Here is a 27,822-nt window from a genome sequence, read left to right on the forward strand (position 1 = left end):
ATACCACTTGACTAGCTATTTGTGAATATATTCTATTTTACAAAACACGATTTTTTAATGTCTCACATAATGATGATATGTGAAATTATTTAATTTAGTTTTTAAATAAGTGTTTCATAAAAATTAAATGCCACTTTTAAATTTTATTAGTTATAGCAAAGAAACGTGCAAAATATATATGTAATACTTGTTTTTAACATAAAAATACACCTGTTGTATATCGCCTAACAGGAAATAAACAAGTTTTTTTTTTATCTTTGATGCAACTTAACACAATGTCATAAACGATAATTGCTTATTATTTCAAACGTTAAACTGTATTGCAAAGTCAAGATATAATATTCACAGAGGTAGAATTCTGCTGTGTTTACAGGTAGAGAGAGAACCTTACACTGTTATCTTCTCATTGCCAATACCCATTTTAGGCAGGTAGGTTCCAAGAATCTGCTTTGGAATGTACCACTATATACAAGGGGGTGTCCCAGGTTAACATGTTTCTTTGCCAATTTCTCCGGTGAATCATTAAATCAGATTCTTCCAAATGTTTCGAAGCTATTTTTAATGTGTAATACATAGTAAAGATTCTTTCATTATCCCGATTTCGGACGGTATAAACGTACGTCTGCCGGTGAAAGTGTTTTAGCGCTTCAAGAAACTGTGGGGATATAAAACCCTCCCTGGATTTTAGTAAACCGTCCATGAAACAAAGTCTCGTGCTCTCGTGAATTGGAACGCGACTTGTGCTGACACCTGGTTCGTATCGTCTGCAGTGGTACCTTCATGCTGGATTAGCGACTCCTGTTTCGCAATTTCGATTTTCTGTGAGTAAAGTTTTTATTTTGAATGATTTTATATGAAATATTCCTTTTGTATTTTGTTTTGTTTTGAGAAGGTATAATATAAAAACACTCTTCTTTACGATTTTGTGTTTTTGCACGATAACTCATTTGGAATACTAGGATATCAAGCCTGCAGTAGTACAGTTTGTAATATGTATCTCTTTCTCAATGAATATACTTGGTTTTTAAATAATTAAATGCATAATATATGGATATATTATATGAGAAATATTAGTATATTAATTGATTGTTTACAAGTGTAGTTTGTTCACATGCAATTTCTTTTGCTGTGTGTACCCTTTAAATTAAGCAAAACACAAAGAAACACCATTGTTGCTATTGTTTTCAGCAGTGCGGATAAATAGTCTGCAAAAATGTATTTCTATCACCCACACACTGGCAGATTCGAACAGGTAAAATTTGAGCTTTAAACGTGCCTTTAACTGTCCGTGCTTCGTTTGGAAAATCTGCACGTGTCGAAAATAGTTGTAGATTTTAAAATGGATGTTTTGTTATGAAAATTCACTGTAGTTCTGTGTGCTTGACTTGAGTGGATTTTAAGCTTTATCACAGTTCAAAAAACGGAGTGGAGTGGAAGTTGTTCAAAGCTTAATATATGTGTTCAGTGTATGTAACTAAAGCAAATAATCACTTGTATGACGTACGGATAAGCAATAATTAAGTAATAGTTTGTATTTATAGAAACAACTTTTTCGCCACTGGAATAACCTTGGATATACATGTATTTTTGTTGTCAAGGACTATAAAATTCCGCTTGCATGATGCATTCAGTAATTAACAAGCTTCGCATATAAGTGTAATTATAATTTTGCTGGCTCTACCAGGTAGAGTTGATGCGAATTGGAGGCGTCAGAAAATTCTCTGGCTCTGAAGTGATCATTTACCTGTGTGATCCGACATAGAAGGTAGAATTGAGTCGGTACATGCTGATTTAGCAAAATACTTTTGAACATCGCTATAGATGACGAATATAAGACATATCCGAACAATACAAATCAGACGTAATTCTCTTCCGAATTATCGTCTGCTGCCAACTGTATTTTCGCGCTACAATCTGCCGAGATTGATAGAACTTGCTGATTAGAATCTGCACGTGCTTGTACTGCACGCGCACTGAGATACTTATCTCGTATAATGATAATTATCTATGATATATATAAATGTAAATTGCGTATCATAGCAAATCAGGCCCTTTGTGATGATAACGAGGGAATAGATAGAGAATTAGCATGTACGATTGAGTTCAGATAAGCCACCGATGGCAACTATTAATATGATTTTAAACAGACTGACAAAATAGCGTGGGAGGAATTATCTTAGATATTAACATACTGGAATAAGTAAGACGGTCCGGCGGAGCAAGCTTTTTTGCACTCTTCTTTAGATTATGATTTTAGTAGCAGGCGTACTTATACACAGATTATAACTTTATAACTACCGATTTTTCTCTCAATAAAAATGAAAACGACAGAATGGACATTTGATACACTTGTAATATTAATCATGATAAAATATTATGCTTAAATGCACTCAAAGTCCATAAAACAGTCTGGGGAATCCCTTGTTGGTCTGAAAACATCATATTAAACAGTTAATTATCGGTTGATTACAAATTTAAGCAGTCAGTGATTTTAAAAGGGTGCTTAAATGCTATTTTAATTCCACAATTATTATATATTACTAAATATTATCTGTACTTTCCCTCAAAATCCTTACAGAACACATAAAACTTAACAAAATCACCTATAATGATAACCGTGTCGTTCTGCTGTACAGCAGTTTTATAAAATCACAACGTGCTTAACTCCGAAATTATTCGAATACAATCATTTTGATTTTGAGGAATTTAAAGTAAAATATGAGCTTTTCATTTGTACATATACGTACTATAGAATTATCAGTGTCATAAATGGAAACAAAACAAAAAACACTCAAATATTACAATTTGTATATTTACAAATATGTTTGATATTAGTTACTATTGCATGGTGAAGCCATTTTAACATTTGTAATTATCAAGCCAAGAATCTTCTTTAAACATTTTTCAATTGATTTAGCTGAATACTCAACTCTCTAACATCATGCGCATACATATGCTAACAACAACAACAACAACAACAACAACAAAAAACAACAACCCCCCCCCCAAAAAAAAAAAAAAAAAAAATATTTTTTTTTATTTGTCTTAAGCAGAACAACGCCATGGATAAAAAGGAAAACATACATATACAAATGTACTTGGTATGACATGGAAGAAAAATGCATGTAATTGATGAAATGATATTTCCTTAACATACATGTATATTCCGTGATAATGTAACAAAGGGAAAAATGTAATTATATACATATAAATAACGATGGTATGAAATTAAAATTTGAATAAACACCTGTGTACAGACGTTTGTGTAATATGATTTAAGACAAGCTGTAATTTGCAATAGCAATCTAAAATGATTTATTGCTCTTAACAATCTCCGACCAACGCCATGTCGGAAATTAATCTTATAAAGAAAACTATACTTTATGTTAAATAGATTAGTACAAAAACTATAAATGCTACAAACAATTAAAAGCAATCATATTAAGTGACTGTTATTGCTTAAAATTTAATTATTACAATATAAATTTCCCTAGTCTGGCCGCATCTGCAAATCAAAAGTGCGATAAAGCCAAAAGCATTACACAACTTTTAGGAAAGTACATTCAGAGTTGATCTTTCAGTCTATTAAGATACTTTCGTTTAAGCAAGTACGAATGTAGGAAAAGAAGTTTTAAATAATTCCTTAGTATACCTTTTATTAACAATATTGATCATAATAAATTATTGATTTACTTGATAAAAAAAACTTTAAATGAAACTATAAATACGTTCCTATATAATTAATAAATGCGACATTTTTTTTTATAAAACCAGATATGTACGTATATGTTGAAATTGTTGTCAAATACTTTCAGTTTTCAAATCATTAACAGTTTAGAAATAAAAGTGATATATTTGACGAAATATTGATTTTAGTTTAGTAATGCTTTTATTTCATTGTGAGAGAGCTAGTGGTCAACTATGGCTTATTGTTAACTGACTAAGCTCGTTGTGTCAATTAAAAACTCAATATTTTCATAATATTGTTTCTCTTAAACTATAGCAATGGATAAAGACCTATTTAATTTAAACATAAACTACATGACATCGTTAGAAATAATCATTGACCTTTGTCACTACTAGTAGAAGTACAGAAAACTTATACACTATTGATGATCAGCCAAATAAAATCACTACTGTTGTAATTGTTAAAAACACATGTACCGGTTTTCAGACATTTGCATAAAGTTACGATCGAAAGCACTCTTTTTCTACATGAAACCATTTGGTTTAATGCTAAATTCAGGGGTTTTGGGTTTTCTGGCAATTTGTACTTACACCCATGTTGAAAAGGATAACATCTCACTGATAGTTCATATTAAATGCTATGTTATATTAAGAGCAAAGAGCAATTCATTTCATAATGTACATGTATAAACACATAACCGAGATTAATTATATTTAAAATGTATTGTTTCACATTATAATTGCTTAAAGATTAGTTACTTAAAGATCTTCCGATCCGTAATTCTTTTTTTTATATGATCAAGACTAGAAAGCTTAAAACGTAATGTATGAATTCTATTGAATAATAACACTTTGCGTTGATGATCATACACAATATTGTGTTTTAATGTATTCTGTATTTGATTAAACAAATAATTAAGTCAATATATTTATATCGCATCTTGGTCATATGAAGGACGAGTTTATTCTGATCACAAAACATTACGAGGGATCAAGTTGGCAGTCAATATACTAACATGACACCACAGCGTTTCACTACCAGATTTCTAACGCAATATGGTGTAGCTACTTGATATAATCGCGTCTTTGAAGTGTTTAGTACGTCATACGGTGAAGCAGTTTCCTCTGGTTACGTCATTCCCTGAACTAGTATAGATAATGTTTTTTACCTGTAACATACGTTATTACTTACCATGGTTACTAACAAAATATGTTTTTGTGTCTAAACTGTTCGTTCTTGTTTGTTTTGCTTACACAGGTTAAGCTTTAATTCGGGCGGGGAACCATGGTTAAAAAGAGGTCCCGTTTTATGCCCGGCTTCCAGTCCCGTTTCATGCCCGCTCCGAGACCACTTCCGGTAAGTGATGCTCAGTCACGCAAGGATTGTTGTAAATTTATTTTATTCAGTTTTGTTCAGTTATATGTTGTTTTAATTATGTCACTATTGTTCTTTACAGAGAAGTTAATTAACATTGTTTCAGCATGTTTACATTTTTATTTCAAATCAATGCGTAAATCTAGTTTTAGCATATTATTTATGAAATGTTGATATTTAAAATTTACGCACAAAACATATGTTTCTATGTAAAAAAGCATTTCCATATGTACAGTTTTATAAGAAGAAGATTCCGAATGTCTCAAGTGTACAGCTTATGTAGATAATGGTTGATAATGTAGCAAAATGCATGGATAACATTTTCATATGTTAAATAGATCTGTGGTTTGTTGATGTTGTTATTTGACTAGCTAGTATTAAACTCATTTGACAGTGCCTGATAATAATACCTGTAGAAATCTTGATCTAGAGAAGTTCACTAGTTTATTCGAGTTATTTTCATCAGGGAGATTATTCCACTGCCAAAATTTACACAAACACTTGGTTTCATACAAAATGCGCGCATTTTTGGCTTCGTTTCATATAATTCTGAACTAGCTAACATACACATATCATTCAATTTTAAAAGTCTGTAGGAATATGTTCAAGAGTAATATGCAATATCTTATAATCTAGCAGGGTGACGCCCTACTATCATTTATGTCAATAATCTAACAACCTTTGACTATAAGTATAACGAATACACACTCAGCTGAACGGTAGTTTGCCGTAAACTACATTTGTTTTCGATAGGATATTCTCACATAACTTTCTCTTTCAATCTTAGTCATCATCTCACACAGGTGAGTGTAGGAATCTACATAAATAATATTTACCTCAGTCATCAGCAAAATTTACATTTTTTCATCTTACTTGCTATATAAAAATGTTAGTAGCTATATTTAACTAAAAGGTGCATAACTCGTGCGGCAGACAGATTTGCTACATTGACAGGCTGTTTCAGACAGAAGTTTTGGATATACCATATAACAGTTGTCTTCTTTCTTTTGAAATACATACACACATTATATATGTTTATATACATTACCTCGCTAGAGAAACATTTGGCGTTGAGTCAAAACCCTGACATATCCAAGGTGAAAACAAACATTACATGCTTCTAGCAGAAATGAGATATTGGCAAGGCTCGTCTGTTGTAGGAAATTGTTAGGTACAATAAAAAAAGAATGTTTGTAGGTATGTAGGTAATTCGGAATTTTATATCTGCGAAACAATGAAGACAATGGGGATCATTTGCAGAAATTAATTAATTTTGAAAACTCTTTCCATTTTTGATGAACTGCTTCGCAACACTCGTTTTCTGAAAATAGGCTTCTTTGTTACACTTGTTTACCTGTTTGTTCTCCGAGACCTGATGTTTATATTTACATATTGATCTGTCATGTGCTTTGCACGTGTGATTATGGTGACATTTATTACAATCAACACAACGTTTTGATTATCTTATCCAATAAGGTCAGTTTTTCTCTAATTGCTGGCATGTGTTGTATCTAAATATAAGATAAGATTATGTATATAGATATATTATATACGTAGTGATCTATGTAACAATCAGTGACTTCTAATCCAAGTAAGCATATAATAAGAAGACGGTAATTTATTGCAGTTCTTACAATACGGTGAATAAGAGTTTTAACATATGTTTTTTTTATACCCGTATCAACCATACCTAACCATCTATATTTTTTTGGTGACATTGGTCAATAAAAAATAGTAACATCTGAAGAAGTAACTGTCTGTGAATATAGCAATTAACCATTGATTGATTAATTCATGAAATATAAGGGATTCAATATCAAGTACAAAGTCAAGTACTGGGCAAAAATGAAAATCAAAATGTAAAATAAATACATTTATTGAATTAATTGAGACTAAAAATTTATGACAACAAATTAAATCTTAAGCACCTGAACAAGTGTCACCTAAAATTTACCAAGTTTTTCATTATTTTAGAAAAAACTAAACAAAAAAAACCAACATTTTAACGCTGCAGAGAAACGTTAGAGTAATTTGTGTAAAGTCATAAATTATTAAACATATGAAATTTATCTTAATTAAATTGGTATCTATGATCAATGAAAAATATGTTAGAAACAAATGTCACTCTAAATATAAAGAACTGTATCAAAATGCTCACAATGCAGCCTTTTCGTATAAACTTATTAAAGATACTTTAAGTCTAGTTTAGCGGACCCAAGAACCAAATAAGGGTGCATGCGGTTTTTTATTGTGCCTTTTATTCTGTTTCTAAGTGTCATTCTGAATTTTGTTGTAGTTTTGAACACATGGCAAGAACTATCCGTTAGACTATATTTTAGAACTATACTTAAATTTTTAATTTAGAATGGCAAAAACTATCCTTTACATTTTATTTTATAATGGCCAATTAGATTCCCAGATTTCAGTTTTATAATTTAAAATGATCAATGATAATTCTTCTTATATACTATTCTTCCCTGTAAATTTTACAGGAAGTCAAACTGATTTTAGACACCCTTTGGCCGGATAATTTCAAGACAAGAAAAAGAATATTTTCTAAACATTTCAAGCAAAATCCGTTTTTTGACATTATTCCAAAAATTACAGCAACAATAAAGTTACCTACTTGTGATGTTGCTAACACTTAATTACGTCAATAGCCAATTATTTGTACCTGTAGTAAGGAACGAATAATGCTGAAAAGAAAACACTTCTTTTCAAGAATATGTGTGGGTCTTAAATTATGTATGACTTTTTATTTACATGCGTTTAATAAAGCGCATTTAATATTAATAGTATAGATTAACAAAACGTGCTTGAAGGTCTATTTAGTTTAGACTAAAAAAAATTGACGCTAAATGTTTGTAATAAAGACCTATGGTGAATTCCATCGATTTTATAATTCTATGATTCAAAATTCTTTATTAATTTACGTAAACAAGGTATATTTCTTGTAAAATGATAGAATTAACATATATATACACATTACGCATGACAAATACATTAAAGATATTGATAGTTGAACTTACTGAAAACAAATAAGCATAATTAGGATATACAAGAGGATGAACTCTGTACAATTTCGAAAATATGTGTTCGCATGAATATTGGATTAGAATCTAAAGCAGACATTTTAACAATACATTTACACCACACTATCAGATATTTAAATGGCAAAAACTTATGTAACGTGAAAATAAGTATATGAATATATATATGTACATGTAAATGGATATAAAGTTTCAAAGGTTTTTTAATTACTATAGAATAGTTTAAACACTGTGTTTAACCATGTTACTGCGTTAGATTGTATGTGTATTTGTAACTTACATATTTTTTTAATATCTATAAAAAGATATATTTTGAATTTATATAACCCTAAGAAAGCAAAGAAATATTTAAACGAAATGTCATAAGTAATTTGAAACTACTTGATTTAGAATTTCTTCAAACATTGTAAAATAACATTTTATGACAATAAGTGGAGCGTTGAGATTTTTGAGGTTAATCATTTTCTACATTCTTTTTACTCAGAAAAATATTCGCTGATATGTGTAAGAAATACGAATATTCTATCTCTTTCAGAGCACGAGGTCCTCTGTGCGCTCGACCACATTTGCTCCATCCTTTAGACGCTCATATGATGATGACTTCCTGTATGCCCCATACAGACCTTCAGTTCTTCCACATTACTCATATGGTAAATGCATTCTGTTATCTGATATTTTGTAAACATTGTTATATCATTCATCCGGCAATATGGTACATATTTTTAACATAAATTTTTTATTTTCTTTACAAATATTTACTAACATATGACGATACGATATACAAATATTATTCTACTCTCTTTCAACTTAGATTTTTGAGCGTTCATATCACTATCATCTTTCTGTACATGGAAATAGAATGATATTCTTTAAATATTCAAATTTATTCTATTTTTAGACACTTCAGGGAGCGAATATGCAACAGCGTCGGATATCAACCGTGAGCTGATCATGTCGTCTGCAGCGATGGAAGACAACTTCGACATCTCCAACAGGTCCAGACAGAGAGACAGGGACGTCCTTGCTGCAGCAAACAGAGCCATTGTAAGTTCGAAATTAAACTAACAACCTCACTGATGTTCATTTTATAATATCCATTGTTTGTTGAATCAATAGTTGGTATACAAATGGATATTATAGAAAGAACAAATAAAGAATATAGCAATCCCATAATAGAAATATGTTTGACAGTGTCAACTTAAAACCATTGTGTAATCCCATTATAGAAATATGTTTGCCCGTGTCAACTTAAAATCATTGTGTAATAACTCAAGTGAATAATAATATTAGAATAACGTATATAATTTTACTTTAATCGTTCATAGTTTCCACTATTTAGACTGAACATCTAGCAGAAATGTTTGATTTGCCGTGATTACAAGCAATGTGTAAAGGTTTTATATGATTTAGCCATATCTAATGCCCTGTTTTGTGTGCCTAGTACAACTCGAATATTTAGAAAACAGTTCGATATATTGCAAAAGTAACATTGATATTAAACATATGCTGTATGATAAATATCAAAATGTCCTGAACAAAAGTTTATATTTTTTGTTTTTAAAGGTACATGCAAACCAGGTATTCTTTTTCAGTGATTTAATTAAATAGTACATCAAATATGACAATATTATCAGGTCGATACAATTATTATACTAGTATGCATTTTAAAAAGATACATACTAACCGAAGCGTAGTTGTTCTTAAAGAACAGAAATTATTTTATACCCGGAATGCATTTTATTATTAATTTGCAAAGTAAAAAAAACAACACTTTAATGCAATAAAAAGATATTTTTTACTGTAATGTTATGAATAATAATGACAATCTTTGTGATTATTCTTGTCAAAGACATACTAACATGGTTAATCAAGATACAGAACGTGTTTATCCTACTGATCACATATAGACTGATATATATTTCTCACTGTATATACTTTAGATATATTTTTCATAACATAGTTATATCTGAATGGTCGTATTTATTGATGATTATTCATTAAAAAGTGGTTAAGTTGTGTATACCTTGTATTTTTATTACATGCTCACACATATAGTGTGCAATATAATTAAATATGTTATTGACATTGGATTCTAAAATGAATGTAAAGTCTATATACAACTTCTTTTTTTATTTATCAAAATAACAACTGATTAGACGGATTGCCAATCTAACAATCAACAAAATTTCCCATTGAATAATACCATTTCTCTTAACTCTTTTTCCAGTCTATACTTTACAGAGTAAGTAAAGGTGTTGAAGCAGCCCTAAGTCCATTTTGATTTGATATATTGCTTCTTAGTTTAAATCATTTACATAGAACTTTAAAGTTACATAGATCAAAATTGATACTTTTCTAGTATATGAAAGATTTTTAATTCATTATATAGTATAACGATTAAATTTACCACAATGAGTACAAAATGTTTTCTTTTTTGTCTGCATATAATGTACTTACCTTTTTATCTAAACACTATAAAGATATGTGTTAAATGTAAAGATCAGACTTTATATATACCCTTTATGTTGGATTTAATTTTAAACAACACTTTGAAACGAATTTAAATGACTATAATTATTAGAAAATATATTATGTTGTTTTTGTAGTAAGGAAAAGCCAAGAATATCAAATTCATATTTTTGTAAGCATTAGGCCTTCGAGTTAAAAAAAAACAAAATAAAATTACCTTAACACTATGCCATCATTGATCCCTTTACGTCTTTCTATGGCATTTTATTTCTTTCTTTATGTGATATATTATATTTTCACTGTGTGTTGTTTCTCCTTTTTTATGACACCACGAGTGCATCCAGGTAAAAATCCCTCCGTCCACTTTCCTACCATATTGTATATACCTTTCCACAACAACCTTGAACTAATTATTGTCTGGAGAGGCATACAACTTGATCATATTTTCTCTTAAGAAATGTATTTATATTTAGACAACTCCTTTATCTACCGACCATTCCTGCTAACGTTCAGTTATATAAATCCTTTTATCAAAAGCTATTCTGTTTTGATTGTTAAAAACGTTTTCAATAGTTTCCCATTTTTTGTTATCGTAGTGTTCTGACACGACCCAGTAATAATTTATTTTAGATGTTACCACCCAAATTCACTATACCATTTCATCTCTCGGGACTGCCATGCAATATCATTGAAATTATCAGCTCATAATGTATTATTATGACTAGAATGTAAGAGTTTTGAATATGACACGAACCTCACCAATAGATGTTTGATTTACTGTGTATACAGAGTACCCCCATGGAAACACCTACAATAAATGAGCCCCTGCAGTCCAGCACGGGTACCACGGGATATACGAGGCGACGATCCACAACCAGGCGCTCCAAAGCACCGCCACGCTCACATAGTGTTCCACCAAAACGACCAACATACACTACCACCACATGCATTCTTCCTTTAGATCTTAAAGCATCTGATCCACCTAAACCATCAGCATATCTCAACTATTCAAAAACAATAGATAACATAAGACACTTGCAATGCGGAACATACGATCCAATGTATTCCGATACGGTACGAACTTCATTTTCACCGTCACGTGATATTTCACCTTATAGAACGGATTCACCATTTAGATCCGATTCATCATATAGGTCAGTGTCCCCTTATCGCGACATTTCTCCGTACAGAGATACATCTATATCTCCTTTAGAAACAAGGTCACGACTAGTTAAAAAACGACATAAACCACCGCGGGTACTTGCCTCCAAACGTAGGGTTGGCAACTACTATGACCGTTTACTATCTAAGAAATCGAAAAGTGGTAAAGAAGGAAAGTACTGGCCATATATTGACGTAGAAGATATTGATAAAGAGAGTCTAGGTGATATTTTAAGTGATACTGAAGTGGATATTACAGGTAATTCTGGCTGCCGTTACGATTACGTTATAACAGGTGGGGACGATGGTTCGGGAATGTCTTACGAACCAATAACGTATTCGTATAATTACGATTCTGAATCAGACATTCCGGATGATTATGTACCTTTTAGACCTAAGGCGAGGGTTGTAAGTCCCGAACGCGACTATTCACAAATGTCAGTAATACCCTATTTGCCGACACGTGATCCTACCAAAAACACATCACAGGATGATATTTCATTTAATGCAGTAGTTGCTGCGTCGGCCGCAAGGGCTCGAAAAGCTTTAGAAAATATAAATTGGAATGAATTTGAGAGTGCTGGTCTCGTTTTAAGTGTAGAGGGTGAATACACGCCCCCGTCTGAAGAGGCCCCGTTAGGATTTAGGTATATAAGTCGTCCTATCATGCTTAAAGTACCAGCTAATCAAAGAGTACGCGCTGCTGATTCTGACAACGCTTTTACCAAATACATGACGGATTTACAAAAATTCAGGGAGAGTATACGCGCACGTTTGGAGGACGGTTACAAGGCAATTTCGCGTGAAACCTCCTCTTGCGTTTCGCCTTCATTACCAGCAATTGCATCTTCATCATACACATCAATGTACACACGACCAATCAGAACACATTATCGGTCACGCCTGACAGATGACACAGGATACAAATACGGGCACAGCTTAGAATTATATCCCCTGTCAAGTGGATCAAGAACACGATCATTAACGGCATCTGATGATCTTCCGCATTCGGGGGCTATCAAACTGTACGACTCCAAACATGATAAATACGAAAGATTAGGTACATTGGCAAGAGTCGAAATTAAGGTATTATATACTTTGGTGTCCCGAATTTTCCCGAGTGGAATGACGAAAAGATTTCCCTACACTATAATAGAGATGGCCGCCTTCACCAAATGCACGATGTAATCACCTTCTAACATCGATTGATTGTATACACTGTTAATTTCTTGAAGCTTTAATAGACCAGTGATTTGTAAGTAGTAGCGATTTAAATGCGAATGTGTATTATCCTAATGAAGTCAAGGTATGACAACACTAGTTTGTTAAATTATTATCTATGAGATGGATTAAACCCATGAGAAAAAAACATGGCATTTTGATATTTTATTTAAATTTTTACTGGGTCTGCTCGGGGGCACTACGAATGCAAAAATGGATACGCTTTATCACTATTACAAGCATTTGCTTAATTTTCAATGTCTTTTGTCACAATGTCAAAACTTTCTAACATTATATCAGGTGGATACAGAAGTCCATTCCACTCCAAAGGGCGCCGTAGCAGCAATGCGAGTAGCCAGAGGTCAATCATCACCACCAGCTGCATCTAATATTACAAGGACTAAGGTACACGTAGCAGTTGCACGTGCTAGTCCTAAGTTAAGGTGTCACGTACCACCAGCCTCGTTTCCACATCGTCGTCCGCGCTTTCCAAGGGTTACAGTTAGACCCCGTAATAGATATTGGTTCCCTGTTCGTGCATATGGAAACAGAAAATACCCTGTTAAGATGGCACGGGAGCCATCACCGGATATTGAGGGGCTTAGACGCGCTCCGCTTTCAATTTTAGCGTACCTCCGCAACCTCGAATTGGCGCTCCTCAGTGAACGCACTAGAACTCGCTCTTATGTGCCACTTCAGCCAGCTTATAGAAAGAAGGTGAAATGGACATGATAAAATGCTCTATGTTGCCGTCTACCGTCTTTGTCAAAGAATGAATTTCGTCTGCTATAAAAGCTTGTCTTTTTTCGCTACTTTAATACGCCGAGCACAATCGTATAGTTCTGTGTATGAAGCTTCGTCGCTATTCAGCTTGTTCATGATTAACGTGCCTTTTGAATTCCAAAGTGCCCTGCTAAAATCTTTTGAAACATGTTTAAAATCAAACCAATAAATTGGACATTGTTGTATGTTTTCTTCTCATGGGGCGTGAACTTTTACACAGTTAATGTTGTGACGTCAAGCTTTGGCATGCTACAGCTTATTAATCACTTTATTTCACATAATTATGTGAAAAAGGTTATCCATTTCACTACACTTTCACTTTTTAACACAGTAGATTAGCTGAGGCGGCCATCATTTGCTTGCTGTTTGCATGTTATTTGGGATGCATGACGTTAATGCTGTGCCAAAATGTGTTGTTGATTGGTATAACATCTTGCAGGTATGATATGCTGATACATGATAACTAAAAGGGACTACCTATGTCACGTGTACAAATCTCTTTTAAAAATATGTTTAAATTATAAAAATAACCTTATTAGTAGCACTTTTAAAAATAAAAGAAGAGATTCTAAGCCTTGTTTAACATATTGTTTTAGCACATACTTTAAAACGAAAGTCAATCATCATTCTTTTGATGCTTAGAAACCGTTCATAATTAGACCTTTTTCGTTATCATCTCACATAATTGTTATCAACCAACGATTTGTTATAGTCCTTATCAAACATTGTAATTCTTGCAGTTTTTTTTAAAAAAGTAATATGAATCTTATTATAATTCTTATTTCTATTTACTTAAATATCAAACATCTTTTTCATATTAAATAATTTTACAAATTACTGTTTTAGATGATGACTCTTTAATACGCCCAGTAGTTGCATTCCAATTTTTATTAATGTCATAAGTTTTTGTTTTATTTCACACGTAAAAAAAGTATTCAATTAAGCGATGTTGGTGGCCAATATTATGATGTGTGGCCTATATCATAATAAGTTATATGACCAACTGATCACTTTAATTATGCTTCATTTTTTTTCTCATTGAAATAAATACACGTATAATGATATTTATGAATATATATAATCTTATCTGAAAAAAGCATTTAAAATAAAAAGAAGAAAAGAACCCAAAAACAACATCAAAAAGATTTAAAATTTGTCATTGCCATTTTAACTAACTGCACAGTTGGTGAATAAAAATGAATACGAAAAAAATTACATCGGCTACTTACGGAACAAATAAGAAATGACAACTATTTGAAACTGAACTGTTGCAATTAAAGTGGCATTATGCTCATTCTTTTCAATCTCAAGTTGAGTGGAATAAGATATATATTTTAAAAGATTGACTTTTCAAATTGTGATTGACAAATAATTGATAATACCAAATGTTTTGGATTAAATATTAAAGCTGCCTAAAATATTAAAGACTTCCATTCTCTTATTAATGGAGCGTAACCGATCTATTCTGAATGATATTTATATTATTGATATGAGCCGCGCCATGACAAAACCAACGTAATGGGTTTGCGACCAGCATGGATCCAGACCAGCCTGCGCATCCGCGCAGTCTGATCAGGATCCATGCTGTTCGCTATCATTTTCTATACTTGTAATAGGGTTTGTAAGCGAACAGCATGGATCCTGATCAGACTGCGTGGATGCGCAGGCTGGTCTGGATCCATGCTGGTCGCAAACCCATTATGTTGGTTTTGTCATGACGCGGCTCAATTATAATCCTCAAAGCAGAATAATGAAATTGGAAACATATATGGTAATATGTAAACTTATTTTGACTTTTATTTGTACTCTCAACATTAACTCTTGAATGAACGTAATGCCACTTAAAATCAAGTGTAGCTATGTACTTGGAAATATTTTTCTGAAATAAATTTTTCATTTTCAAATCGAAAACTACCACAATGTTTTTTTTCTTTAAAGACCAAAAATATATATCATTACATGTGCTTTTTAAATGTAAAATAAGCTTTCCAATCTCTTGTCCATTTATTATACTGCCAACTTTTTTACTGGTTTGAGATAAATTATTTCTAGTAATTAGTTAAATTAGATAGTTTACAAGCCACTCCAATCTGATATTTATCTGAAGCATTAAGCTAGCGAATGTCTTACCTAATTTAATCTTTATTCATATTTTGTTCCTACAACCTAGATCTTTATTCATATATTGTACAGACATCCTACATCTTTATTCGTATATTGTTCAGACATCCTAGTTCTTTATTCATATATTATAAATTGTTCCGATATCCTAGTTCTTTATTCATATATTGTTCAGACATCCTAGATCTTTATTCATATATTGTTCAGACATCCTAGATCTTTTTTTCACATCCGTGTACTTTATTCATATATTGTTCTGACATCCTAGATCTTTATTTATCAATTGTTCAGACATCCTAGTACTTTATTCATATATTGTTCTGACATCATTATTCTTTATTTATATATTTTTCTGACATCCTAGATCTTTATTCATATATTGTTCCGACATCCTAGTACTTTATTCATATATTATTCTGACATCCTAGTACTTTATTCATATATTGTTCAAACATCATAGTACTTTATTCATAAATTGTTCAGACATCCTAGATCTTTATTCATATGTTGTTCAGACATCATTAATTGTTCTTACATCCTAGTTCCTTACTCATATATTGATCTGGCATCCTAATTCTTTACTGACATTATAATGCTTTACTTTCATATTGTTCTGACATCCTAATTCTGTTCATAAATTGTTCTGACATCCTAATTCTTTTTTCATATACCGTTCTTATATCCTAGTGGTCCAAAACATCCTTACGTTGATTTAATTCGACAAATTTGTGGCATTTTCATTCTATCTTTACTACTGGGCGTATTCACGTTGATACCAATAATTTCAAAAGCTATTTGGTAATGATTTATGCTGATGTTAAGTACTTTAAACCGCTAAACTGTCTTTGATAATATTGGTATCTTGAACAAAGAGTTCATCCATAATTATATTGTTCAGGCGGCACTTCTAGCAAATAAAGTGGAAGTAGACTTACCAAGGAGACGTACTCCAAGGTCTAGTTATGCACAAGCTAGACTTAGAGAAATGCGCAAATCAAAGCAAATGGTAAGCAATTTTCCAAAACTCATGTAAATCCAACCGAATTATTTGTTGTTTTAGTTTATAGCCTCTTTTATATCGGAATTTTGTATTCATTCAGGCCTCGACATTAGCGGTGGTCCGTTGGTCCGAGACCACCAGATTTTTGCAAGGACCACCTAATTTTAAAAGCCGCTGGTCCGTCGGACCACTTGAATTTTCTGGTTGGTGCAGACTCATTTGGGAGAATGGTGATTTGGTCAAAAACATGTTCTAAACATTTTCTTTAAAATCATTTGTCCGATGTCAAGTATATGGTTCATTAATTATCTGATTAGTTAAAGAAGTTCTTTAGTCAATAACTTTCATTTTAAGTCGCTAAAATTTGGTTTATGCAAGTTAAAAGAGTTTAGACTTTGTGATATCAATTAAGGTACAATATTCATTCAAATGATGCTAATAATTATGCATCGTCGGATACCTACGGTGGAACCAGTAACATTTATGTTATATTACATGTTAATTAACCGTGGGCATCCGACGATGTAATTATGATATTGTATGGGATATAAGATAAACTTAAAATTTCATATACTTAAATAATGGCAGCAAACAAAAGGAACTGGAAAAATACATCTAGTAATTCTTTGCTACTGATCTTTATTTTAACTGTTTAACGATAGAGATCCATTTCCTGTAGAGATAACATTACTTTAAAAGGTTAAAAATACTCATGTTAAAAATAAATATCAACCAACAAGCAACAGGGAGGTAAAAATTCGGTATTATACATCTGTGAGAAAAATAAGCTAAACTATAGTTATATATAACATTAGTATTATTTTTTTTATCCTCTACTGTAGCTATTTCCTTGTTTTAAGATAATTTATTAGTTTTATTAAAAATGATAATCTATAAAAGATACATGTAATTATCATAATTAAAGTCGTACCACATATCAGCAATGAATTTATGAATAACAAATTGAATAAGAAAATTACAGACACAAATTGTTTCACTATTCCCTAACTTGAGTTGAGAGAGAAATCACTTCAATATAAAAGTAAACATAAATAAGAGCCCTGTTGTGTATTTTTGAAAGACATATAAAAAAACAAATAACTTTATGATAAAATACCTACTAACTTGCTCTCCTATATTTCTGATTAGATAAAAATATATATCTAAAATATCTGTTTTCTTAAGGTTAATGATACATCTTTGTCATCAATTTTAAACATATTTTTTTCTAATTTTGCAGTAAAATGACATAATAATAATTGACCACCTGACTCCTGGAAGGACCACCTTAATTTCAAATCTAGTGGTCCGGCTAACCACCTGCTAAAAAAGTTAGTGTCGAGGCCTGATTCATTTATGACAAATTGAAAAAACAAAACAAAAAATATATAATAAGAAACAATTGATAAATTATAGACATAATGTGATAAAAAAAATAGTAATAAAGTTAAAGGCTTAGACTTTAATGGATAACAATATACTATCATATTAAAATCATTTAAATGAAATGTCCAAAGATAAGATCTTGATACTGTTTTTGTATCAGGATGATGTCGACGCTCAACCCGTTGCTGTTGCCGAGGTCACATCCGGCCTTAGAGCGCACGCACCAGTTGTAAGTATTTCATGTGGGCTGTTTAAGCTTCTTTGTAAGGTCGCAGTCGTCAGCAAACCGTTGACAAATTACAAATGCATTCACATGTCATTAAATGAATTTAGCAAACTTTTTTTCACATTCATTGTTTGGAAAGTGATGTGATGACTTCGGCCTTACATCACATTATGATGTTAAGAGATTAAACAAACGTTTTTCTCATTATAATATATCCTTTTCGAACATAATACAATAATATATCCTTTTCGAATATTGTATTATGTAGATATTTGTTTCAGAATAAGTGCATGACTATTTAAATATATCCAAATTCATTTCATTTTACCCCATATATCCATGTGCATCATTCATTATTTATAATATTATGGATCATAGTTACATTTTAGAATCACTTTTCTTCACCTATAAATTTGTTCTGTTGCAGGAAATATAAACACTTAGTTATCATTTTCCTATTGCTGTGTAAATGCTTTGCATGTTAAAACTATCTTAAGAATATATAATTATAATATATATTATAATGTTTGACACCGTGGTTATCATTTCCGAAGCACATTCGTGAACCCCTATGAAACCGGAGCGCGGATAAATGAACGCCCCAAATTCGCGCGACCTTCACACAACCGATATTAACATGTGGAACGTTGTTATTTCTTGTTCTTGTATTTATTAATAAAAAGGCTGGTGGTATCAAAGTTCTGCTTTGCAAATGCATGGCTGTTGCTGCATAATTAAAATAAGTATTTTATATACTTCTAAAGTAATGTGTATACTTGTTACTTTCAAAGTAGAATTTTCTTGTTGTTTCTGTCGTTCTCTTGTTTATCATTGTGGAGATTAATTATTGCTCAATTGTACATTTAGTTGCATGTTGCTATAGGCAGCTCGAGGTGCGGATGGTACGCAAACTTTCGGTAAATTATATATGAACGCAGAAAAAAACATCGAGTTTTTTTTATAAAAAGTATTTTTTAGAACGGATCCTTTGATCTTCATAATCTTTGAATAAAGTTGGATTTTCCCCAACAATGTGATATTAATTACAATGCAGTGATAACGAACTTGTTGCCTGGAATGATTTCAGTACGACCCTACCTTCGGAAAACCCTACTGGGGTGTTGAGGGAGTCAGAAAACCAAATATAATGTCGTGGCAGGTAAAGTCTTATTCCCTTAATAAATTTAGTCCTTTTTTCATTAAATGAGTATGAAAACATTAAATAAGTATGAAAACATGCCTCCGGAAATTAGTATTTCCTTGACAAAAAAATTATATAGAAATATAGACACACATTTACCTATTTAAAGAAGTATTTGATTCTTTCAAAAAGAGGCGTTAATTTTACCGATTAGATAAAGAATAATTTTAAATTGCTTTTATATAATTACTAATAAAGTTTCTTGAATTTAATTGAAATATTAATATACACTCTATTTTGTTTATACCATTTCATACAAGTGCCATGTATAATTCATCAAGAGCCCGTATTGAAATAAAAACAGCAGTTGAAAGAAGTCACTCCGCCCGTCTTTTTGACACTCGGTTCATTGAAATCTGCATTTGCCGGATATTAGAGCATAAACTGTTTACTGTAAAGCTCACGAAAATCATTTTTTTTTACTTCTTTTAGAATATCTCGCCTGCTCAGCTATCATTATGAAAATGCATCCAATCTTGTTTACGAGTCTATGGAAAATATTTTTCTCAAAGTGAAATCTTCTTAATCTATTTGAGTAGTCATGCTAATTAGTTACTGTAGTATGGTAGTGTCCAATGCTTTTAGCGAAACATTTTGAACTTAACTGGTCAACTAAACAATGGCTATTATGCAGGAAAAGCAGCACCGTTGAACATATCGTTCATTTAAACGATTAAATTCTTGACAGGGACCAACATTTTTAAGGACCAATGATGTTTATTTCATATATATTTTTGAAACATCTTTTTTCATTGATTTGACATTGAAGTTTTCTTTAGGTTTAAACATGTATTCTCACGATTTCTACCTATCTTGTGATTCTTTAGAGGGTTCAGACAACCAAATAGTCCTATCTCATACAAAAAAAAGAGAGAAAATTTGAAGAAAAAGGATTTGAAGATCATTTCATATCCACATATGGCTAAGCCCTTATGTACTAACTAAAACCTTTTACTATTTTAAAATAATGATTTATTTGATTCCTATTGTTTAAACAGTATAGATTAGACGCATATGCGTCTCCGGACGACTTGATTATAGTGCCGCGATCACTTAACGCCGTCCGATCACAGTTAAGGGATGCGCATGAAAAGCTTGATCACCATAAGCAACTCATGGACAGATATCTCGTCGCTGACAAGGGCTTCTCGGTGGAAGACAGCATTGGTAAACAATCAATAATACACATTTTTACGTTTCTTTGAAAACAAATGATTTACAAGTAATTAAATGATACATAATACTCGTGGTTGACAAAGTTAAGTTTATAAAACACAATTACTTAACCAGTATAATACGTAATGCAACAGATATACTCGGTGTTGGTGTATAAACTACGTAACTCGGTAACTTCTGTTGATCCCGTGTGGCAATGCCCATTGTGAGGGGAGTTCTGCATGGCTTTTGGTGTTGATAATAAATTTGCATTCAGAGCAAATGCTTATTTCGCACTTTCATGCTGATCCATAGTTAAAACGATAAGGTGTGCACACAGATATTTCCGGGGTGTTGTATGTGTTGTACAATGTCAGTTTTGTACGTTCTTGTTTACTCACAAGAACTATTGTTTTGAAAGCCTCGCTTCCAACCTTTGTAAAACGCGGTTGTGTGAAGGCGAAATATATGCACGGTGGTTTTATATGACAAGCAATAAACAATGCGTGTGGACGAATTCTATGCAGTGATTTTATTAACGTATAAAACTCGATTCTCTGTCTTAAAAAGCTTATCATTTTTAATGTGCAAATTCCCTTTACCGCATCTTTATATTAATACATTCAATATTACCTATATCAAATGTTAATTTTTATTCCTTTTTCCAAAGCGCTTGCAGCGTCCAAGGCGCACCTGGGAGAACGAGTTTAGTTACACCACATATCGTTATACCGGTACGAAACATTCAATGTTCCCCAGCATGAGATTGGATGTTACTGACTAAATGATAACACGTTGTACATGATTCGTGTCTTTTTCGCACAATGTTGCTACCCTTCCAAAAAGAGTTGTGTCGGCTGCTTTTGTTTATTCTTCGTGCTTCAAACTGCTTCCTAAGAATCTCAACCATAGTTGTTCAGACTGTGTAATTTTAGTAAAGATGAAATACTGAATGGAATACCTAGGTCAAGTCTTTTAAAATTTAAGCCATTCACAGTTGCAAAACCCTAAAGCAACATAAGTCTTTTAAACAACATAGAATAAAACTGAGAGATCTACATGGTCAATTTAGTTAGTGTATCCATACAGACTTGGATATAATTCATCGCAAAGAAAGAATCATTCTACAAGATTCATTACCAGCTCTGTTTAATATCACTTCAGTGTAATGTTAATAATGATTCTTGATTTATCCATTTTGATGTATAATGAATATAGTTATAAAAAGTTAAGGAAAACCCTTAGCTAAGAGAAATGGAATTTATCCACTGTCGAAAAATCAATACAAGTAACTGCTCGATTGCAACGACTTTATAATATTTCAAGGGATCCACTCAGAACTGTTCTCGATCTTTTTACCAGTTATCGTTCTAACGTCTTTGTTATTTAACAACTCTCTTGTTTGTAAGGAAACGTGCCGTGCTTTACTGGGAAATGAATAACCATGGAAATATTTTGAAACAAGCTATGTCTCTCTAAATATTCGAAATATTTAATAAGATGTGTATTGAAATATATTAGTTACATATATTTTAAGACATTCATCACATAATTCTATAGCTCAATTGAACACTTTGTGTTAAGTATGAGCTTTTGTGATCACACAGTGTCCGTTGATAATAAACTAGTGTACCAGTTGTATGTGAATTTAGTAATCGTGTGTGTGAAAATGTGAAAAAATGTAAATTGCGTGTTATTCTATTATTTAATCATTACTTTATTTTTTAAAATAGGATTTAAAGTGTTAGTGTTTATCGACCATTTTAATACATTCTGGATAAAAAGAAATAATTACAAGTATTGTAAAGCGCCTTTTCAGTGAAGGAATATACCTAAACCTATCACAACAATGTAAATGAAATAAGTACTTTTTAGCAAGGTCATATCATATGATTTATAGCTGTGTTATCAATACTTGACTCTGTAACTCTTTGTCAACATTTTGCTATTAATAATTGCATATGCACAAGTCAACACAATTGTAACTCATTGTTATTTTCAACAAAGTACCTACAAATGTCTGCACAGTGGTCGTGAGTTACATCCCTACCAGAGCATGACTATTTCCCCCCAATGATATACCTTCTAGTTACAGAAAGCGGCCTCGAAATCTGCAAGCATTACTCATAATCGAGCTTATATAAGTTATATTTAAATTAGATTTAATTCGAAATGATTTTTTAAATAAAAGTATATTGTTTTGTATATTTTGAAGAATCGATATTTTATAATTTTAAACGATCTAAAATCTTCAAAAGTGACGCAGGTGATAAAAGCATGCTGTAATAAAGTGGTTGTTGTCAGTGATGTTACAATTTTCTGGTCCTTAGGCTGATCATTGTTGCCTGTTGAAAATGGAGTGCCGTTCAGGAGGCGAGATGTTGCAATTTTTCATATTCCCTCATGTACAGACTCAATCAAACCGGGTCTGCAATTTTCGTGTGAATTTGTTGTGATTAATGCTTCCGAGGGATCACTCTGTCTCAGATTTTTTTACGTTTTCTTTAAGTTTTGAGATTAGATATAATGCACCAAAACTACCTCAAAATGTCCCGTGTTTTTCATGTGATGTCAGTGGTGAGCAGTAAGAGTTAATTTATTTTTGGTCATGTGATACTAGCAATGTATTCTATTATTGAGAGATATAGCTTCTGTTTCTAAATGCACCATTTGTTTAATTATCGGGTCCACAGTGTTTAGGAAATGGTTTATGCACCAGAGTATTTTAGCTGTTTTCTGAGACTGTAGGAAGAGGGACAGGAATTCTGCATCAGTTCGTGGCTTTAGTGTTGCTTATGTTTTGCTAATGAATGTCTTTTTTACAGTTCTTATGAACATCAAAAGCCAGGCGCCAATCTCAGAGCCTGCTTCGGTATGTGTGATGACGTCAGTGTCGTAGCCTAGCAACATGTATCGTTTATGTGTTATGATAAATTGTCTTGTATGAAATGTCATCTGTAAAAATTATAATTGAACGTATCTTTTAACAAACTTTCACAAAATTTATTTAAAAAAAAAAACAAAACAAAAAAAAAAACAACACTAAAACACTAAAGAAGCATATTACAATAGTGTTTTTACTGTTTCTATTTAATTGTTCTTTTGACTAATGTTTTTTTTCTGTCGTAATGTTGTTAATGTTTCTGTTATAATTTTTACTGGACCTTATGGTCTTAAAAGTTAATATAGCAAGTTATAAAAGCTTTGCAGCTTTGTTGCATTTTCTATATAGGCAACGTATAATGATGCCATTTTGTTTGTTGAAAAAATAATCTTATTTTCGATGGATATATATTTATATCTATAAATTCCCATATGATATGAAATTTTGTTGAACGAGTGCAAGATATTGTTATAAAGTTTGCCTTCAGAGGTTCATTTTATAACAAATTAGAGATTCTTTTTATCACATGACTTAACGCATTGAAGTTAATTTAAAAAAAACTTGTGGTTTTGACGTTTAACGCCGATGTTATAGTTAAAAATATGTTTAGAACAAAGAAATACGTTATAGAAATATTACATTGACGACAAGCGGCGTCATGTGATAAATATATATTTGGAATTATCCATATATTTAGAAAAAAAAACCTAAAGAAATAAATGATTACGGATAGTGCACCATTAAACGTTGCATTTATTTATTAGTTTTGCTGTAAGCATTTTTGTGATGAAATAGACAGTAACAAAAATAACCTGCAAATTTCAATTATTTTTTTTGTTTGCTTTTTTATTTTTGAGGAAGTTTTGTCTTTTTTAACAACCTTTGTGTACTTCTTTGCAATTATAGGTTTTAGTCTTGTGTTTGACTACAACTTTTTGTAATCATATAGTGCTAGAACTTAAAGAATATAGATATTTTTTGCTACCAGGTAACGTATTTAAAAGTCATTTAGACTTATATAGTTTAATAAGATAATGATAAAATCATTTTGTCCCAATCATCCCTATTGTATCAGCTAATATTCAACATCCTTGCAAAGACAAAACTTCTGAAAGCTTCTTTTTTATTTAAAAAAAAACGATGACTTTGTTTTGAACTAATACTTTTTGATAGCCATTTTTGGCCGCCATTTAAATGCGCGCGCATGGCTCTTAGCTAAGCATGTCTATTTCATGCGCTTAACAGCTGTTATATGATTGATAGAGCTCGAATGTACCTGAGGATAGTTATAAAGGCCCTATGTCCTCTGCTAGGAGGAGAGCGAGGCGAGTACTTGCCATGACGAAGAATGATCCTCACTACTATCGACCAGAAGAATACTGATAGGTTTTGAGTAATCTGGGGTATGTAAGGTGTAATCCCCACACCTAACTCCTATTATATCTCTTTCTTCTATTTCCGATATCTACACTGATTCGTTTGTATATGGTTCTTAACTTGCACAATAAAAGTTTTACAGATTTTGACACCTATAAGCAAAACAATAGTAACTTCCTTTTCTAATTCTCCTTTAGCATGTTGTTTGTAATAGCATGTTAATTTATCATATCTGTGGTAGAAATGAAGATTTTTTGAATTTGAAAAAATAATCTCAAAAATATATGATGGTTATGCAAATGTCATACAATAACACACAATGGTATAATAATTAATTTGGACAATCCAAAACACAGGAAAATAGTATTAAAAAGGGTCCATGTACATGATATCTTCATATATACAAACGAATCTTACAGACACTTCGTCATTTTGAAATAAAAATGATCATATTTCGACTAAATGCTTGCAGACAAAGCAATATGCTAAACTATCAAATCACTTCTTCATATCTTGGTTAAGTCAATGCTAAAAACTGGAAACATAACATTACAAATATTTTATGGTACCAAATGCGAATGGTACATCTTTTATCTTTAATGGTGCAATATAAGTGCCTACAGGCGGGGAAAAGTGCTGTGACAAGCATATTTCATAGCGTAAAAATGACGAAGTGTTTCTTTACTTTACAAAATCACATCCAGCCTCTTATCAAACACCCACCCATATTTATATTTTGATATGCATTTTAGCAGTATATCGACCTTTTCAAACACCTTAGTCTGTGTGAGTACCTTCCTTACGAAGATCAAGCTTTAAACGTTTGGAGAAGTCTGGTTCTAGAGCATCATTCTTACGATGAATGATTGGATTTGTAAAAGTGTTAATTTTGTCACCTAACATATAAATCGCTAAACGCATGAATTTGTATAGTTTACAATCTTTGCATGTCACAAATCGTGTAACCAGAGGGGTAAGTTAATATTTTTTTGTTAATATTATAAAATTTTCTTGACAATTTCAATGTTTAAACTTATACTGAATACAGGATTATATAACATTTTTAACACTCACAACAACTATGATATTACACTAGCAACTGTTTATCGGTAGATAAGGGTATATTATATATTAATTTTCTATATCTTGAATCAGAAATATCATACGATAACATTTATTTTAGTTATAATAACTTTTGTATGAATTTGAAAAGATCATTCTTTTATAAACATGAACGGGCATAGACATATATAATACAAAACAATATCTTAGAGAAGTGAAGGAAAGCCGCTTGTTAAATTTGAAAATAATAAATTGATGTTTCGTTGCTTGGTCAGTCGGTATTGTAAAAACATTCCGAAAATTAAAGATAACACTTTAATAGCATTTTTATTTACCTAGAAGTCAATATATATTTAGCAGATTAAAATGACCAAAGTCTCTTGAATATTTTAAATACAAACTTAATATAAAGCTATACTCATATTGTTGAACTTTATTTCAGCTTAATGAGGCCAAGAAATCGGACAAGGTGAAGAAAAATCGAAAGAAGCTTATGCGAAAACATCAGAACGATTATTGACGCTAACAAGCGCTTCATTTTTTGGGATCATCTTAACCCCTTTTGACTAATATTTGCTGGTCTAAATCTTATGTGTGCTTACATGTTAATGACTGAATAGGACTGAATGACAAAAAAATGAGAAAAAATATGAACGAGAACCCCGTGCATAATTTTGTTGACTAACGAAATCTTGTTTCGAATAATAGGAGGACACGATGAATGGCGTACTATTTATTTATTGATTGATTTATTTTGTATTTTATTCACACAAAAATATATGTTCAACAAAAGAGTTTAGTGTCTAAAGTCATGTCATTAAAACATGTTTTTGTTCAAGAAGTTCTAAAACTAAATAGAAAGGCCTCTCATTCTTGATTTAAAAAAAGATTATTTTGAACTATTGTTGTGCTTTCTTTGTTTTATATATTGTTAGGCTGTAAATGATTTTAATTCATAACATATGTAAATAGTTGTTTTTGTTTTTTTTTCTTTTAAAAGTTTACGAATATCTCCTCCTATAATCCAAATGTATCAAAACAACACTTGTGTATCTGCCAAATATATAACGATGTGTATATAATTCATTATTTTGTATCAAATATGCAAAGAATCACTATATAAATATTAATATTATAAGAAATTCCATAAGCTTACAATTATTACACGAGACGTAATTTCACTTGAAGTAAAACAAGTATAATACATATTAACACAATATTTACCAATTAATTTTCATTAAAATTTAGTTAGTCCTGTAATGTAATATTTTTTTTTGAATTTAAGTGAGTAATTTTACTTAAACTTCGGTTGAGAAAATTTATTGTCATAACATCACCACTAAGAACTGATATTACAAAAACATATGCTTCCCAGGGCATTTGAAACACGGCCCAATCGAAGTTTGACTATTATTGCTCATATCTGGTAAATCATACTTACTACGTTGGAAATATTAGGTTTTATTTTTGTATCAGTCATTGTTATTGTAAACGCATGTAGCGATTGTAAAAACATGTCAGTTATTTCATCGTGAACGGCCCGTGTTTCCTCTGTAATGACTGTATTAAGACATGTATATTCAGAGCTTCATTCTGCGGTATGTTGCTAGAAGTGATTTCGTTTTCTTTGTGGATAAAATTAAATAAAAAATGGCGAAATCACA

At 31.5% G+C, this 27,822-nt stretch overlaps 1 protein-coding gene across 10 annotated transcripts; it reads left to right on the top strand.

The window, feature by feature from the left end:
• The first annotated feature begins 487 nt into the window (after positions 1-487).
• Positions 488-27,822, top strand: LOC132757331 (uncharacterized). 10 transcript variants are annotated; one of them, XM_060748583.1, is made up of 12 exons: positions 490-821; positions 1,189-1,252; positions 4,946-5,044; positions 8,648-8,762; positions 9,011-9,156; positions 11,371-12,828; positions 16,766-16,873; positions 18,414-18,482; positions 19,567-19,638; positions 20,679-20,847; positions 23,661-23,707; positions 26,601-27,822. In XM_060748583.1, exons 3-12 carry the CDS (start codon positions 4,973-4,975, stop codon positions 26,676-26,678), a joined length of 2,334 nt encoding a protein of 777 aa, XP_060604566.1. In that variant the 5' UTR covers positions 490-821; positions 1,189-1,252; positions 4,946-4,972; the 3' UTR covers positions 26,679-27,822. The 10 variants fall into 10 exon arrangements, with proteins under 10 accessions (XP_060604572.1, XP_060604566.1, XP_060604570.1 ...); XM_060748592.1 differs by lacking the exons at positions 1,189-1,252; positions 11,371-12,828 and adding exons at positions 10,340-10,354; positions 13,264-13,680 and having other exon boundaries at positions 513-821; XM_060748582.1 differs by lacking the exon at positions 1,189-1,252 and having other exon boundaries at positions 491-821.

This window comes from Ruditapes philippinarum, unplaced genomic scaffold, assembly GCF_026571515.1.
Source record: "Ruditapes philippinarum isolate M1 unplaced genomic scaffold, ASM2657151v2 ctg1251_1_1_1_1, whole genome shotgun sequence".
Taxonomy (NCBI): Eukaryota; Metazoa; Mollusca; class Bivalvia; order Venerida; family Veneridae; genus Ruditapes; species Ruditapes philippinarum.

What these genes read in the sequence shown, in the direction of transcription:
- LOC132757331 (XM_060748583.1), top strand. Translation starts at nt 4,973, where the DNA reads ATGGTTAAAAAGAGGTCCCGTTTTATGCCCGGCTTCCAGTCCCGTTTC. An exon ending in TGGCAAGAGTCGAAATTAAG is followed by an intron (nt 12,829 to 16,765) that starts GTATTATATACT and finishes TATATTGTTCAG; the next exon opens with GCGGCACTTCTAGCAAATAA. An exon ending in TGCGCAAATCAAAGCAAATG is followed by an intron (nt 16,874 to 18,413) that starts GTAAGCAATTTT and finishes TTTTTGTATCAG; the next exon opens with GATGATGTCGACGCTCAACC.